General features: G+C 37.1%; 1 protein-coding gene across 1 annotated transcript; it reads left to right on the top strand.

Annotated features, from left to right (window-relative positions):
* Window positions 1-4,307: 4,307 nt before the first annotated feature.
* On the top strand, window positions 4,308-13,234 carry LOC120419111 (uncharacterized). The gene is made up of 3 exons (XM_039581707.2): window positions 4,308-5,358; window positions 12,101-12,751; window positions 12,813-13,234. The coding sequence occupies exons 2-3, from the start codon at window positions 12,149-12,151 to the stop codon at window positions 12,999-13,001; spliced, it is 792 nt and encodes a 263-aa protein (XP_039437641.1). The 5' UTR covers window positions 4,308-5,358; window positions 12,101-12,148; the 3' UTR covers window positions 13,002-13,234.
* Window positions 13,235-16,928: the final 3,694 nt, after the last annotated feature.

The following is a 16,928-nucleotide window of genomic DNA, read 5'->3' as shown; positions in this document are numbered from 1 at the left end:
TTCATACATTTCGAATGTAATAACAACAGTTTTTGAAAAAAAAACTCTAAATTTTCACAAAACTATGTATTTTCGAAAAAATACTAAAAATTTCGGTTTTTACAACATAAGTGTCAAACGATCGGGATTTTTTCATAAATTTCGTATGCAATAACAATTTTTTTTTTGGAAATACTCTAAATTTTCACAAAACTAAATTTTTGCGAAAAAATACTCAAAATTTCAGTTTTTACAATATGGGTATCAAACCATCAGGATTTTTTAAACATTTCGAAAGTAATAACAAAATTTTTTGAAAATACTCAAAATTTTCCCAATCATTTGATACCCATATTGTAAAAACTAAAATTTTGAGTATTTTAAAGAAAAAACGTAGTTTTGTGAAAATTTAGAGTATTTCAAAAAAAAATGTTATTAGTTTCGAAATGTATGAAAAAATCCCGATCGTTTGAAACTCATATTTTAAAAACACTGAAATTTTGAGTATTTTTTTTTTAAATACGTTGTTTTGTGAAAATGTTGAGTGTTTTCAAAAAAAATTGTTATTACATTCGAAATTTATGAAAACATCCTGATCGTTTGATACCCACATTGTAAAAACGGAAATTTTGAGTATTTTTTCGAAAATACGTAGTTTTGTGAAAATTTTTAAGTATTTTCAAAAAAAATTGTTCTTACATTCGAAATGTTTGAAAAAATACTGATCGTTTGATACCCATATTGTAAAAACTGAAATTCTGAGTTTTTTTTAAGTATGTAGTTTTGTGAAAATTTTGAGTGTTTTCAAAAAAAATGATTTAACATTCGAAATGTTTGAAAAAAGAACTGATAATTTGATACCCATATTGCAAAAACAATATATTTTTGGTTTCTCTAGAGAAAAAAAATGCATTTTCAAAATACAGGAAAAATACGTATTTTTGTGAAAATTTTCATAAAATTATAATTTTAATGGATAGCTGACATCATTCCGATTCCGAAACACTATAATTTTTTTATGTTTGCATGATTTTTCATACGATTATAGCCAATGTCTCCCATATAGCCAAAATTTCATAAGCTCTGTGCCTCGGTTATGCACGCCTCGGTTTTGCATCCCCCATATGCGGTGCTAAACCGTGGCATGTCTGTATATACAAACCTAAACCCTAGCATAATGTGGGCATGCAAAATACTGCATACTTTTTTGACATACAAATCAGGGAATTCTTGTTGAAAATACGACCTAACATAGCAGAATAAATTTACCTCCAAAAAAAATTCAAAGTCACATGGAACAACAAAAATCATCAAATCCAAGAGTTTCAGGAAATTTTAGTGCTGTCTTTCTACTGCTTCTGGGATATTCAAAATTGATAATATTTGAAAAAAATATGATTTTTTCTACACAGTTTTTTATGATTTTCATTGCTAGTTACATTTAAGGGGTTACATACATGTAAGAAATCTCAAAATTTCATATTACAGAAAATTTATTGAATCCACTTTAAAGATGATTTTCAATCACTCCTGAAAGTTTCATGAAGATATTTCATTATTCAACTGAGTAAGAGACGATTTAAGCCAAACATTTTGTTTTTTTTTTAAATACAAAAAATCCAAAACTAACGGTTTTTCATATGAAAAACAAAAAAATATTTTTATCTTTTTTTAAAATGAAATTTTTGAAAATCGGACTTTGTCATGCACACGGAATTGGTTTAACGAGTCTTTACCAAAATTTTGAGCCAATTTGGTCAAGACAGTGTTGAGATATCGTGGCACCCGTTTTTTGAAACTGTTAACTTTAAATTGCTATATCTCGGCAATAATGCAACCAAATATCTTCAAATTTGTTTTGTTAGTAGATGAAAATGTGTTTTTTAATGCCCTAAAAAAAGAATTTAAAAAAAGTTGAAGTGTGTGCTCATTTTAACCTCTGATTTTTTTGTCGATTTACATGTATGTAACCCCTTAAGAGCGAGTCCACGAACAGGGCATACCCCTTTGTATGGGACGTTGTTTGGACCTCACCAATCTGCCTGAAATTTTCAAGGGTTTCTTTTATTTTTTAAAGGGCTAAAATGGATGAAAATAAACATTTTTATGCATGTTTCTATTGTGAAATTGTCTCAGGAACACGAATATGATGAAATTATCACCGGAAAATTTGATCTAAGGAGTCCCCCGAGCAAAAATTTACAACCAAAAAATTCACTAAAAGTAAAAGTGTCTATTTAATATGTTAAACTGCCTTACCCAAAGCGTTCTCAGTCTCAGATGGTAGTCCCAGATGTCCCGTAAAAGCTGCAGGTCGAACCGAGTTGATATCTGGATCACATACGTGGAACTCCGTACAAATCCTCTCTCAAAAAGTGGGTCGGGAAAGATGTGGCTAGTGGTATAGTAAGGATTTTGTCTACGAAATTGTCATGGCATCCTTTGACCAAAGAAATTTCACTATACCAGATAGACAGAAACCATACGTAAACAATCAAGCTCTGCTTACGGATACAAGAAAATGTATTATTTAATCGCAACTGAGAGGTATTTTCGACTAAAGCATTTCAGCAAGTAATATTACTGAAATCTTACTGTAGGAGCTTTCTTTAAGTCACATAGGAAAAGTTGCTGACCCCGTCATGCTGCTTGAAGAAACACGACTGTCCAGTCCATGTCCAATGACCAATCACCAAAAACATTAGCAGCAACTCCACAAACTTTGTTAGATTTATACTTGCGTGAAACCAATATGGAAAACTTATAAGTAGGTTTAATAAACTTAAATGATTTAAACGGCATTATATCTAAAGAAATTTAAGGATTATTCCATATCCAACCATTTTTTTTTTGTTTTGACAATCGTTTTGATTGACTGTCCTAGTTTCAGCCATGGATTACTTTGATTGTGTTTTGACAGGTTTATACCAGAGTTTCACCGGGCAGCAGTATACGAGGGGTATAGATTTTGAAATCCTAATGTTTTAGACAGTTTTGAAACCCCTCGATCCCATCTGGCAGAAAATCTTGTCTAATTGTTGCAGCTCTCCACCGCAAGAGGCAGGACCGTACAATTCTCTCTTTTTGAAATTAAGTTCCACCTATGTGTCTGGATGGAACACTTTTTTATTTGAGTTTGAAAATTATGCTATTTTTTCACTTAGATGCCAATAACTCCCTTTAGATTTAACCAATTGGGATGCTCCATTTTGTTGCATTTTTTAGGCCCTTTCAGATGCATTTTGAATTTTGAAATTAAATTAAATTTTGCCTAAGTTATAGCCTTTTTAAGATTTTTGACGTTTTTGAACCTTCAAACTTTGTGTCCCGATTTGCCCCACTTCCCGTTGACCTAGAGTGCTCATATTTTGGCCAGATGCTAGTTTCATATGTACAAACAACCCCTGAAAATTTCAGGCAGATTGGTGAGGTCGATGCGAGATGGGTATGCTTTGCTCGTGGACTCGCTCTTAAATAAATTAATTTTGTTTGCTTACATACATTATTCATCTACGAAAAGTAACACCTGCAAGTTTAGTAGTGAAATCGGTGTTCCGCCGAATAAAACAGATGATGATTTTTTCAGTTTCATTTTACCGATCTTTGTGCGAGACGGGAGACCCATGTTCCCTTCTGATTTTTCTCTTGATGAGCGTCAAAAGATTTTCTTTTGATGAAGATTCATCGATGATGTTCATTGAAGTTCTTCAGCAATCATACCAATTATAACAAGCAGGTTATTAATTCAAAAAATATGATTATTGTGATCATCCCCAGACTCAATCTCTCCGCAGCTAGACACTTTTCCATCCCAAGTGCGTCACGATAAAAAATACAGAGAGAAAAAAAACAGACGTCGGTCGTCGCGACGTCGTCGTTTCGCTCCACAATCCACACGCTGCTGCTGCTGCCGTCCGGTCTCCACAAACGCGCCTCAAAACTCGCGAGAGAAAGACGACGCTCTCGCAACTATACCTATAGTAACTAAGAACTCACTCGCTCGCATCTATTTGCGTTTATTTTCCGTTCAACCACACAAACGCGTTCCTAAACCACGATGATCTCACGCGGCTGTTATCCACGGCACACTCCTTAACAGTAAAGTTCGCGCCCCGATATATGGGGCTTCGTGCGTTATTGTACACGTGAGAGTTGTTATTAAGGGGAGAAGTGTCAAAAGGTGATCTAAGAATATTTTTTGTTAATAATTTTTTTATTTATTGTTTAGTTCTCGTTTCAAATATTTATATTATTTTGAGATTTCTTTTTGTTTTGAACAGTTTGACAAAAACTCGTTCCTACTCCACCTTAAACTTCCCGTATATCCGAACAGCCGATGTTTGCTTATTTTTTGGCCGCGGCGGAATTTGTTCGAGTGTGTGTGAGTGTGTGTTTGTGAGGAAGAGAGAAAAATTATGCCATTATGGCTCAGTAGCAGTGTGGTATCGAATCGCGAGTGAGCGCGGAACGCGAGGAGCTTCTCGAGGCGAAATTTGAACGATTTTTTTTTCGAGTTCGCGGCGCTGATAGAGTCACACGGGATATTGCAATCAAAACACCGATCGAACTATGTGTGCAGTGTGTTTACAGGTTGAATTTCTCACTGCTGATAGTGCTGGCGAGTTTTGTACCAACGAGCAGTAGTGATTGAACGGAACACACAAGTTCAGTGAGGCAACTAATTGATTTTGATGAATCAGCAACGACAAAGTGGAACATTTCATGGTCATTGAGAAGTGTGTGTGGGAGATCGCCGTGTGCGAGGGTTGAAATCAGCAAATTCGTCGAGTTTCTCAAATATTTGAGAATAAAGTCAAAATCAGTTCAATAGCGACAAGAAACACAAATTCTGAAAAAAAAAAGCTCGGTATCAACCGTAACACGCAAATAGTGCCCTACCCGTACCTAATGAATGTTATGTACTCAGAGTGCAGCAAGCAAGCAAGTTTTCTAAATTGGCCGATGATGATGTATCAACAGCAGTAGCAGCGGCAGAAACGACGTGCAAATTTGCTCAAGTAATTTTGCCAACAGCTCGAAACACAGAAACAGTGCGAACTTGGAAGTGAACGAAACGAAGCAAACGAGTCGAGATTGGTAAAGTGGAAAAGTTAAAAACAACACACACAAAAAAGCTACGAAAAATCAGTGGATATGTGAAATCTGAGCATCGGGAATTTTTCTAGGAAGAAACTCAAAGTGCTTCTATTTGGATAAACGATAAAATGGATGCAACCGTTAAACAGTACGTGATTGGCACAAACTGTGCCAAAAGGAGGAGACTGTGAAGCTACCGTGATGATGGATTACATTTCTCAGTAACTGGACAAAGAAATCCGAGAACTTCAGAGCAGTCTGGTTCAGGAGTCACCTGGAAAGGTAATTCAAAAATTCGTCAACACCAATTCTTAAACAATCTAAATGTGAGATTTAAGCAGTGCTACTGTTTTACTCAGATAGTCAATTTAAGCAATTTGTTTAAATGCTTTTTGTTTTGAGTCCATCTATATTATATTTAGTAGCAAATGCTCATTATTTTTTTCATTTATTTCTCGTTTTTGTTTTTATTTTCTGTAAAACAAATTTCAGCCTTTGATTTCTTTTTGTTCACAATTTAGAGCAAATTGGAAATGGATTTGATTAGTAAGGCGTAATATGCCGAAAAACGTCAATTTTGTATCAATATCAATTTATTTTTAAAGAATTTATTTTTAAAAGAAAACAAATTGATTGAAAAAATATTTTTTGGCGATTTTTGAAGGTGAAGAAGGGTTGTCGAAGGTTAAACCAGCACCCCTTGACGGTAGATACGTTTTTGCGGTTGAGCTTCCTACTTGTTTTTCCTAAACGCAGCTTTACTCAGAACAATGCATTCGTCCGGTGGTATCCATTTCTAGTCATGGTGATTGAATTTCACCTGGCGCGCGCGGAAAAACTCAAAATATAGGTACTTGCAGAATTAAAATTTCGTTACTATTAGAATCGCTGCCAGTGAACGAATAGTGCAGTTTTTTTAGAGTTGGATTATTAGTAAGTAGCTTTTGGTGAGTCCAAATTTGCCAGCACAATAATTTAAATTTTTGAAAACATTGCATATTTCAGAGAAAATCGAATCGAAAGTCGAGAAAACAAAAACGGTATGATTAATATAATAAGATTGGTTTTTAAATCTGGTTTTTATTGCTATTACAGAGAAAATGTCTCAAGCCAACCCTTGATTTCTTAGCAGATTGCGGACAATTTTCTCTGAATCGGCTATAACGCCATACAATTTTAAATCAAAACTCGCACAATGTCAATGAGATTTTGTCATAAAAAATATGCATTATGTCCAAGATAATCAATCACATTGTAGAGAATAGTTTTCTGAACAAGTTCCATAAAAAAGTATCAGTTTTGGTTCAATATAAGCAGAGATATGCCCAATTTCCTGAAATAAATAGTGCCTTTCTCCAAAATAATCATAATTTAATTACCTTTCACATGATGGGCACTGCCTACTCTGATATTTTTTATGATGATAATATTTTATTGAAACATAAAAATTATAACAAGTTTTGACGAAATTCATGAAAATTGTTCTATATCGTTCATTACAAAACTCAACAGGCAGTGCCCATCATGTGAAAAGTAATTAAATTAAGAAATTTTGGAGAATGGCACTATTTATTTCAGGAAATTGGGCATATCTCTGCTTATATTGAACCAAAACTGTTTCTTTTTATTGAATTAGTTCAGAAAACTGTTCTCTACAATGTGATTGATTCTGAAATGTTTTAAAATGTAATGGTGTAATGTGGCAGAGGTTTGAAAAAGTTCAAGATGGTATGTCAGAGACATAACCGAAAGACATAGGACCAAACAATTTGAATGAGTTTTTGCTGGATTGCTTTGCTGGATTGCTAGTGAAATCTGGAATAAGATTATTTTATTTTGTTTCATAGATTTGTCGGCAAAATTGTCATAAATGTTCCCCCAAGTTGAACCTTCCATGAGGGCACCGGCAACTCCAGGTTTTGGCCACTACTGTCGAAATGGCCATTATTATGTTCAGTATCAAAAACCATGAATTTTGATACCCATATTGCAACAACTCGTATGGTTCTGTAAATGTCCCCCCAAGCCCGGTAGAACCCTCTTGAGAGCAGCGGCCACTCCAGGTTTTGGCCACCACTGTCGAAATGGCCATTATCATGTTCAGCATCAAAAATCATGAATTTTGATACCCATATTGCCACAACTCGTATGGTTCTGTAAAAGGCCCTCCGGGCCTCGGGGGAACCTGCTTTGAGATCACCGGCAACTCCAGGTTGTGGCCACTACTGTCGAAATGGCCATTATTATGTTCAGTATCAAAAACCATGAATTTTGATACCCATATTGCAACAACTCGTATGGTTCTGTAAATGTCCCCCCAAGCCCGGTAGAACCCTCTTGAGAGCAGCGGCCACTCCAGGTTTTGGCCACCACTGTCGAAATGGCCATTATCATGTTCAGCATCAAAAATCATGAATTTTGATACCCATATTGCCACAACTCGTATGGTTCTGTAAAAGGCCCTCCGGGCCTCGGGGGAACCTGCTTTGAGGGCACCGGCCACTCCAGGTTGTGGCCACTACTGTCGAAATGGCCATTATTATGTTCAGTATCAAAAATCATGAATGTTGATACCCATATTGCCACAACTCGTATGGTTCTGTAAAAGGCCCTCCGGGCCTCGGGGGAACCTGCTTTGAGGGCACCGGCCACTCCAGGTTGTGGCCACTACTGTCGAAATGGCCATTATTATGTTCAGTATCAAAAACCATGAATTTTGATACCCATATTGCAACAACTTGTATGGTTCTGTAAATGTCCCCCCAGGCCCGGGGGAACCTTCTTTGAGGGCAGCGGCCACTCCAGGTTGTGGCCACTACTGTCGAAATGGCCATTATTATGTTCAGTATCAAAAACCATGAATTTTGATACCCATATTGCAACAACTTGTATGGTTCTGTAAATGTCCCCCCAGGCCCGGGGGAACCTTCTTTGAGGGCAGCGGCCACTTCAGGTTGTGGCCACCACTGTCGAAATGGCCATTATCATGTTCAGTATCAAAAACCATGAATTTTGATACCCATATTGCCACAACTCATATGGTTCTATAAAAGGCCCTCTGGGCCCCGGGGGAACCTGCTTTGAGATCACCGGCAACTCCAGGTTGTGGCCACTACTGTCGAAATGGCCATTATTATGTTCAGTATCAAAAATCATGAATGTTGATACCCATATTGCCACAACTCGTATGTTGCCCATGTTCGCATAAATGTCCCATATGCAAAAACAGCAAGCTGAGAAAAACGCATTAGAAGTTTGTCCCACACATAAGGCTACGTGTTAAGTTTTGACGAAAAAACTGGATTTTCTCCTGATTTCTAGAACAAAGTACTGGATGTTATAGGCTTTTCTGAAAGGGCACACGATTTTGAACCAAACTGCATCAATAACTCAAAAGTGATGAAAATGCATATGGGACATTTATGCGATCAGGGGCAGTATGGTTCTGTAAAAGGCCCTCCGGGCCTCGGGGGAACCTGCTTTGAGGGCACCGGCCACTCCAGGTTGTGGCCACTACTGTCGAAATGGCCATTATTATGTTCAGTATCAAAAACCATGAATTTTAATACCCATATTGCAACAACTTGTATGGTTCTGTAAATGTCCCCCCAGGCCCGGGGGAACCTTCTTTGAGGGCAGCGGCCACTTCAGGTTGTGGCCACCACTGTCGAAATGGCCATTATCATGTTCAGTATCAAAAACCATGAATTTTGATACCCATATTGCCACAACTCGTATGGTTCTGTAAAAGGCCCTCCGGGCCTCGGGGGAACCTGCTTTGAGGGCACTGGCCACTCCAGGTTTTGGCCACTACTGTCGAAATGGCCATTATTATGTTCAGTATCAAAAACCATGAATTTTGATACCCATATTGCAACAACTTGTATGGTTCTGTAAATGTCCCCCCAGGCCCGGGGGAACCTTCTTTGAGGGCAGCGGCCACTCCAGGTTTTGGCCACCACTGTCGAAATGGCCATTATCATGTTCAGTATCAAAAATCATGAATTTTGATACCCATATTGCCACAACTCGTATGGTTCTGTAACAGGCCCTCTGGGCCCCGGGGGAACCTGCTTTGAGATCACCGGCAACTCCAGGTTGTGGCCACTACTGTGGAAATGGCCATTATCATGTTCAGTATCAAAAACCATGAATTTCGATACCCATATTGCAACAACTCGTATGGTTCTGTAAATGTCCCCCCAGGCCCCGTGGGAACCTGCTTTGAGATCACCGGCCACTCCAGGTTGTGGCCACTACTGTCGAAATGGCCATGTTTCAAGAGAACCGCCACATCATGGTAACTTCCACCGGTCCGCTTGGTGCGCCTTTGTAAGAATTTCCTCCTTCTGCTGCTGGGGTTCTTCCTTCTGGTTGCTGGTCCTCTTCTTCTATTGGCTGCTGCTGCTGCTGCTCCGCGCCGGCCTGACGTGCACAGTTCGAGTGCTCGTTCCAAAGTGACTTGCTTTTGCGAAATTTTCTGCTTAAATAGCGGCACAGCCGGAGAACGGCACAAAAGGGGCGCGGCCTCGAATGCATACGCTCGCTCTGATTGGTCATCTGTCCGATTTGTACTGAAAAATTACTCATTTTGATTGCATGTTTTAAGTGCTTTAACTATGTTTAGTCAAACTTTCTATGTAGTTAAACGATAGCTGAAGTCTTCCCCTTTCGATTGGTGGTTCAACCGTCTGGATTAATTCACACGGAAAAAAGATATAAGCGTTCGAAATGTCCCCTTTTTTTGAACGCTCAAATGTGACGCTTTGGATCGAATTTCTGAACTGGCCCCCCAATATAGTAAGTAGAGACATAGTCCTATGTCAATAGTAGTTTATGCAACAAGTTGCAAAAAGAGGATCTTTCAGCACGAGTGCTGAAAAAATCAAGTTTTGCAACGAGTTCCATACAACATTTTTTGCGATTCCAAAAAACACCCATTGAGTGAAATTTTAAGTCAAATTTTCATGTATTTTGTAAATAATTCGTTTGAATCAAAAAAATGTTGAAAAGTTTTACTTTTCGAAACAAGTGCTGAAAAGTTCAACTTTTCAGCACCCATTTCTGTGCTGAAAAGATTCTGTTCTATTCGATTCTGTTATTTTTGGTACAGAAAAGTAGGCTATTTCATCGTTCAAGAATGACAGGAAAAGTAAGTTGTTTTACGACGGAATTGCAAAAAAATTATTTTCGGAGCCTATTGGGCGATAAACAGCTTATTTATTATATAATCCATGTTTTGCATTGTTTAATGCTCAAATTCGTATCCAGGCAATGTGTTGCTGTATTTTCATGACAAATTGACAAATTTGGTTCGACTTTTTTGGTGGAGGTCAAATATAGTTGGTTAGAGTCCCTAAGGCATATTTATAAGAAGTTTGAGTGATATCAACATGAATGCACCGATTTTCTGTGACTTTTTTGAACAAATATCCCATAAAATCGAAAAATAATCTTCAAAAAAAAAGTTGCTCTAGACCCCCCGACGAAATATTTCGGTATACCCCGCAAAATGTCGGGAAAGAGTCCTTCTTTCACGGTGCCAAATATCAGACATACCGATTTTTTTTATCATTAGTTTGTTCTAAAAAACACACCGTGCCGTGTCTGTCGCGGGTGACGATGAACGGCCATGATCGACGACGACCAACTTTTTCAAAACTTTTTTTTCGTAAAATCGCGATAACTCGTGATGTTTATAAGCAAACCCCTTATGTATTTATATCAAAAAAATTGTAATTGTCTGATCTACAACTTTGTAGAATATTATTACACTCTAAAAAATAACCCTGCAAAGTTAGAAAAAACACGAAATTTTAAAATGAAAAATTTTGTTCTAAATGAAAAAATGACCCTTCTGGGTCAATGTAGATTCGAAAAGTACATTAAATTTCCCATAAAATGACATTTTCCAGAATTTTTTAATGTCGAGTAACGGAAAATGGGAGAGTTTTCGAAACTTTTTTAGTGTTATTTTCGATGAAAAATACGTGTTTTCGGAATTCTTAGTACGCCATCAAATCGGGCGTCTAATTTTACATAAAAGTCCCTTTAATTTTAAGTATGCAGTAATTTTTCTTGTGTCCCAGACTATGCCTCTGCGCTTTTTTTACAGCTTAAATGATAATGGTGCCATTTTATAGCAGAAAATGTGAAAAACAAGCAAAAAATTGAAAAAAGTGACTGTAAAAACATTTTAAAAAATTAGATAGGCAAAATGCAGGAGGTGGTAGAATAGGCCAAATACTACCAAAAACAAACATAAACTAAACAAGATAAAAGCAAATTAAAATACTAAAAATGAAACAAGAAAAACATAAAACAAGAGAAGTGAACACCGGAAAAATAAAAAAATCGAAAAAAAATGTGGGCGGTGGAGGGTTAAGAGGCTGTATCTCAGCAACAAGGTCCAAGGAAAATTGAAAATTGACCCACAATCACCCTAAATGTATCGGAACAAGCCGTACGATGATTTCTTGAATTATCATCATCATATTAACCATGCACAAAAAGAACTTATTAAGTTGGAGTTCATTGTGTTATGATAAATTTCAATCTCAAGATGTTTAATTTACTGTAACAATAACAAAAAAAAAATTATAAAATTTTCAGGTGTTTCAGGTGCTAAAACATAGTTCAAAATAATAAAAAAAGATTTTATGAGCTGTTGCTAAGGAGATAACAAAAAGAATTAAGAGAAAAAAAAATCAAAACAATATTTTCCCATCGACATCTAAAAAAAAAATTCCCTGTGTCAAACCTCAAAGGGTTAAAGCAAAACAAGCTTTTATCAGCTTTATTGTCTTGACTTTTTGAACATCATTTTCCATTTTCCAACCGCTGTATTTTTTCCGTAAATCAGAAGATAACAATAAACAGGCAAAATGCTGATAAGCTAAAACTAATACAAGAAATTGCTGCCTGCCATGCCTCACAGAAAAATGATTTGAGAAATAAATATACACATGAACGCCTCTAAAAAAAAACTTTTCTAAAACATTGATTTATTATCTCATTCCATCAGGATCGATTACCGGCGTCGGCCCACAACAAAAACTACCCCCAGCGCACGATGGAGATAACGCTGTCGGTCGACGAGGAAAGCGCCCTAACGCTGTACGAAGAGCTCGAGCAAACCGACACGCTCAACACGCTGAACCTGAACGTCGACTGCTGCTGCGGCCTGATGCGATCGTCGCCCTTCCACCAGCCAAAGTCCAAATCCAGCTCGCGGGAACGGCTCCGGGCCGGCGGGGATTCCGGCGTACCCAGCGAAGACGATGATGACGACGACCCGTGCATTTCGCGGAGTTCACCCGAGTGCCACGGGACGGAGTGTGACCACGGTGCGGAAGGTGGCCACGATCACTTTCACCTGCGAGCCGGCAGTAGTAGTTCGGGGGACTTTCGGAGTAAATCGAGCCTGAGAAATGACCGGTACAAGTGTTTTGGGCTGCTGGAGTCGAACATCCTGAGCAGTTTCCAGCTGCAGAACTTCAGGCGGAAGAACGGAAGCGAGTACGATTCGGCCAACTCGTCGGGCCAGACCAGCTACAGCTCGACGGCGTCCAGCATGATCGAGGACATTGCGGACAAAATCGAGGATATTGGGAAGCTGGACACGAACATCCATTCGCTGATGTACAAATCGGTCGAAGTGCATAAAGATATTGTGGTGAGTGTGTTGGTAATGTTTTTTGGAAGAAGTTCAACTCAATGGTCGTCCCTCATTTCAGTCGCTGGAGGCCACCACGAACCGGCTAATAGCCGACACGCGCAAGCTGTCCGATGACCTTGAGGACGTCCGCTACCTGGACGATCTGATAACGCTTCTGAACGGCGACATCGGACCCGTAATTCACCGCGAGTGGCCATACCAAATCCTGTTCGACACGCCGATAGAAATAGGCACGCCGGTTACGTGAGTGCCGAGGCCGAAACTGCTTGAGGTTGTTTGTGTACATAAAACCGTAATCGATTCCCAGAAAGCATTGTCGGGTGAAAGCAATCGAGTAGTTAGTATTCAATATTGTTGGAGGAGACTTATTTAAAAACAGCTTAGATTAAATTGTTGCAGAGTTACCACAGTGAGTTGTGAATGAGCAGGTTATTTTAAATACTATTAATTTCCTAAATACACACACACGATACACTTGCATGCCAAAGAGTCTGTCCAATCAGTCCATATTGTAACACAACGAACAAAAAAAGAAAAACAAGAAAGCAAATAAAGCATCAAAAAGGACAAATTAACATCCGGTCTCTAATTGGATTATTTTCAGCTCGAGGTGAGGTGGGAAAAGTTGTCGCGACACCTTGTTACGTAGCGCTTGGCCGTGGCAACAGTACACAGGTTGATTGACAGAAGATGATGGATATTAGGCGAAACAGCAAGTGTACGAAATATGAGCCGGCTGTGATTTGATTAGGAGGTGGTTTCCGGTCGCGAAAGACGGAAGTCATTAGTTGCGTACGCAACGCATTTTTGTCGATCCTATTAAGATTTGTCTAGTTGCCATCGCAAATATTTTTGCAAGGATTTTTACTCCCTACTCACTTTTTAAATTAACTTTAAAAAAACACACACACACACACAAACACATGCAGCTGAAAAATCCTAACGAAACTTGATTCATACGAAATTCGTGATTTTCAGTTCAATGCGTAATGCTGACATATTTATTTATTTATTTTTACAAAAGAAGTTAAACTGAATGTCAATTAATTAGCATTACTTTTTCAACAGACGATATCTCCACAAAGTTCCCAAAACTAGATAATGTTTTTTTATATATAAAATAGTTCAAAAAGCATACAACACTAGACTTTTTTAAATGTCCCCCTTTTTAATGCGTCATTTTCTGCCAACCCACACAAAATAGGAAAAAATTGTCCTGAACCCCCATCGATTTGCGTAAAATTTTGTTCTAATAGGTAATTTTGGTCACTGATCACGAATCCGAAGCTCATTTTTCGAAATTTCGTGACGGAGGGGTGGTACGACCGCTATCATTTTTATACACTATACAATTTGTTGGTTTATATCATTTTTTGGGAAATTTTATATACAGTCATCCCACATATTCGGAACACCCACAAATTCGGAACATTTTAAGATAATTTTTCAATAGCATGCCAAAAGTAGCTTTTCTGTCGAACTTACTATTTTTAGAACCTTCATTTGGACATTATCTTGCTTTTTCACTAGTAACAGAGTACTTTTTGAACAAAAAACTTCATTCCAAGACAATTTTGTCCAGAGCTGCAAAACACTGCCTCCAAATGGCCTGTTTCATAATTGTGGGATGTTATTGTGCCTCCCACAATTGTGGAACACCTGAATTTAACTGATTTTTTCTCAAAAAAAAGTTATCAAACCAGGTATAAAACATCACTAAGCTTGAGTTTCATTGGTTTCAGTGTGTGAAGTCATTATTTGGTAATAAATATGTACTCCTGGAGAGATCCAAAGTTTGTTTACATTCGTAAGAAAAAAGTGTTCCGAATTTGTGGATTTCAAGGGTCAAAGTAATTCTTCAAAAACTTCATATAAAAGTTAAAATTTGCAGATGTTCGATACAGCATTGGAAAGATCGCTAGAAAAGCTTTCAAATGAAGGTAAAAGCGAATTATTAAGTTCAATTATCGATTTGCTATGATTTTTTGAACATTGGCCGATCTGGAAACCGTTCCGAATATGTGGGATGACTGTACTTTTCAAATCTGCAATAACCCAGAAGAGTCGTCATTTCAGTTAGAACAAAAATTTGGCAGGACCGCGACCCCATCGGATGTCAGAGCGTCGTCTTCTTACATCCAATGGCAAAACCTTTTACAATAGAACAATTCGCCACCAAAACCGGAAATAGATTTTTTTTTTATTTTTTTTTTTTTTATTCAAACTCTGTGAGGTGCCTTCGGTATGCCCAAGAAAGCCATTTTGCATCATTAGTTTGTCCATATAAATTTCCATACAAATTTAGCAGCTGTCCATACAAAAATGATTTATGAAAATTTTAAAAAAGGAATTTTTTGATCGATTTGGTGACTTCGGCAAAGTTGTAGGTATAGATAAGGATTACACTGAAAAAAATGATACACGGTTAAAAAAAATTGGTGATTTTTATTTCAACTTTTTGTCACTTAAACTTGGTTTGCAAAAAAACACTATTTTAATATTTTTTTTATTTTTTTAATTACTATGACCGAGTTATGATTTTTTGAATCAATACTGATTTTTGGCTTCTTTGGACATACCGAAGGCACCAAAAAAGTGTATGGATAAAAATTTTGCCGCCAAATTATGATTTAAAAAAATGTGAGAAAAAATTTTCAGTAAAAAAAATCAAAAGGGCCAAACATTAATTATTACGCCCATTTGAAATGTTAGTCTTGATTCCAAAATTTACAAATATTTTTGTCGAATAAATCATAAAATTTCACAAATGCGAGTTTGTTTTAAAGGTCCTACAAACAAAATTTTAAATTTTTGCTTTTTGGCTGTTTTAAAAACCGCCTCGATTCAGGGGTATTACAAATAAAATTTTGTATAATAGGACCATTAAAAAAAATCCTCCAGCAATGTTTCATTTTTCAACATTGAAAATTGGACCATTAGTTGTTGAGATTTCGCTTACTCCTATGTACATAGAAAACCCATGGCGCATTGGTTATTTTGAAAAAGTAATCGGAAGATTTGGCATAAGAAATTTTGGGAATATTTGGATGAGACTTGAAAAACTTAAATTTTCTTGTTTCTTTTTCTATTATATTTCTTTCATGTATTTTAGCAACCAGAGGTCCAATCTTCAATGTATCTTAGACAATTTTATTGCAAATTTTGTTAAAACTTTAAAAAAATCAGAGGTGAACAATCATGAACACTATTTAAAAAACGTTACTTAATCCACCCTTAGGTGGTTGGTGCCTTCCACAAATTTAAAGGGTGCTATCCAAAATAGACACAAAAGGGCGGTGTTTTTCAGTGTTTTATCAATTTGACTCATTATTCTAGATTGAGTAGTCAGATCTTCATATTGCAGGGCACTTATGTGCTTACAACTTATGATAGGGTAGTCAGATCTCTAATCCAAATCGTGCTCGTTGGAAAGGTCTTTTAATTACTTATCCAAAGATAGGTCGCATGATATATTTGGACCACGTTTTCATCAAAATATCTGAGCTCTGATCTCCAAAAGGTGTATAAATAACACTTAAGTGCTTATAACTTTTGATGGGGTTATCAGATCTTTTGTGTTTTGGACTCGTTAGAAAGGTCTTTCAAATACCTTTCTAAAAATGTATCGCATTACGGCCTTTCTTACATAAACCACCCTTTTTACAATCTTGCGAACTTTAGTCAAAATCGTTTTTTTAACATAACTTTTGAAGTACTTTACTAAACATAATGGTATGAAAATATGACCTATGGGACCTGTAGACGGATCTAAAAACACAGATCCGGACAAAATCGGTCCAGCCAGTTTCGAGCAAAGTGAGTGAGAAAAAAAATCTGTACCTATTTTTCAGTGTCCCCATCAATACCTACAACCTTGCCGAAGACACCAAATCGATCAGAAAATTCCTTCAAAAGTAATACAGATTTTAGAATATTTACGTACCATTTTTGTATGAATAGCTGCCATAATTGTATGGAGACTTGTGTGGGTGAACCAATGACATTTTGGTCATTTGTTTGTGCACCCGCACAAAGTTTGGGCCAAATAAAAAAAAAAATGCAAATGAAAATAAAAGTTGAACTGCCAATTTCGTAGAGAATCGCTCAGCAGAGAAGCGTCAAGATATTCAACTCTCCAACCACTCAGGGATTTGGATCTGTACGACCTTGTGAT

This window comes from Culex pipiens, chromosome 3 (assembly GCF_016801865.2).
Source record: "Culex pipiens pallens isolate TS chromosome 3, TS_CPP_V2, whole genome shotgun sequence".
In the NCBI taxonomy this organism is placed as follows: Eukaryota; Metazoa; Arthropoda; class Insecta; order Diptera; family Culicidae; genus Culex; species Culex pipiens.
This window is presented reverse-complemented; position numbering and strand designations above follow the sequence as displayed.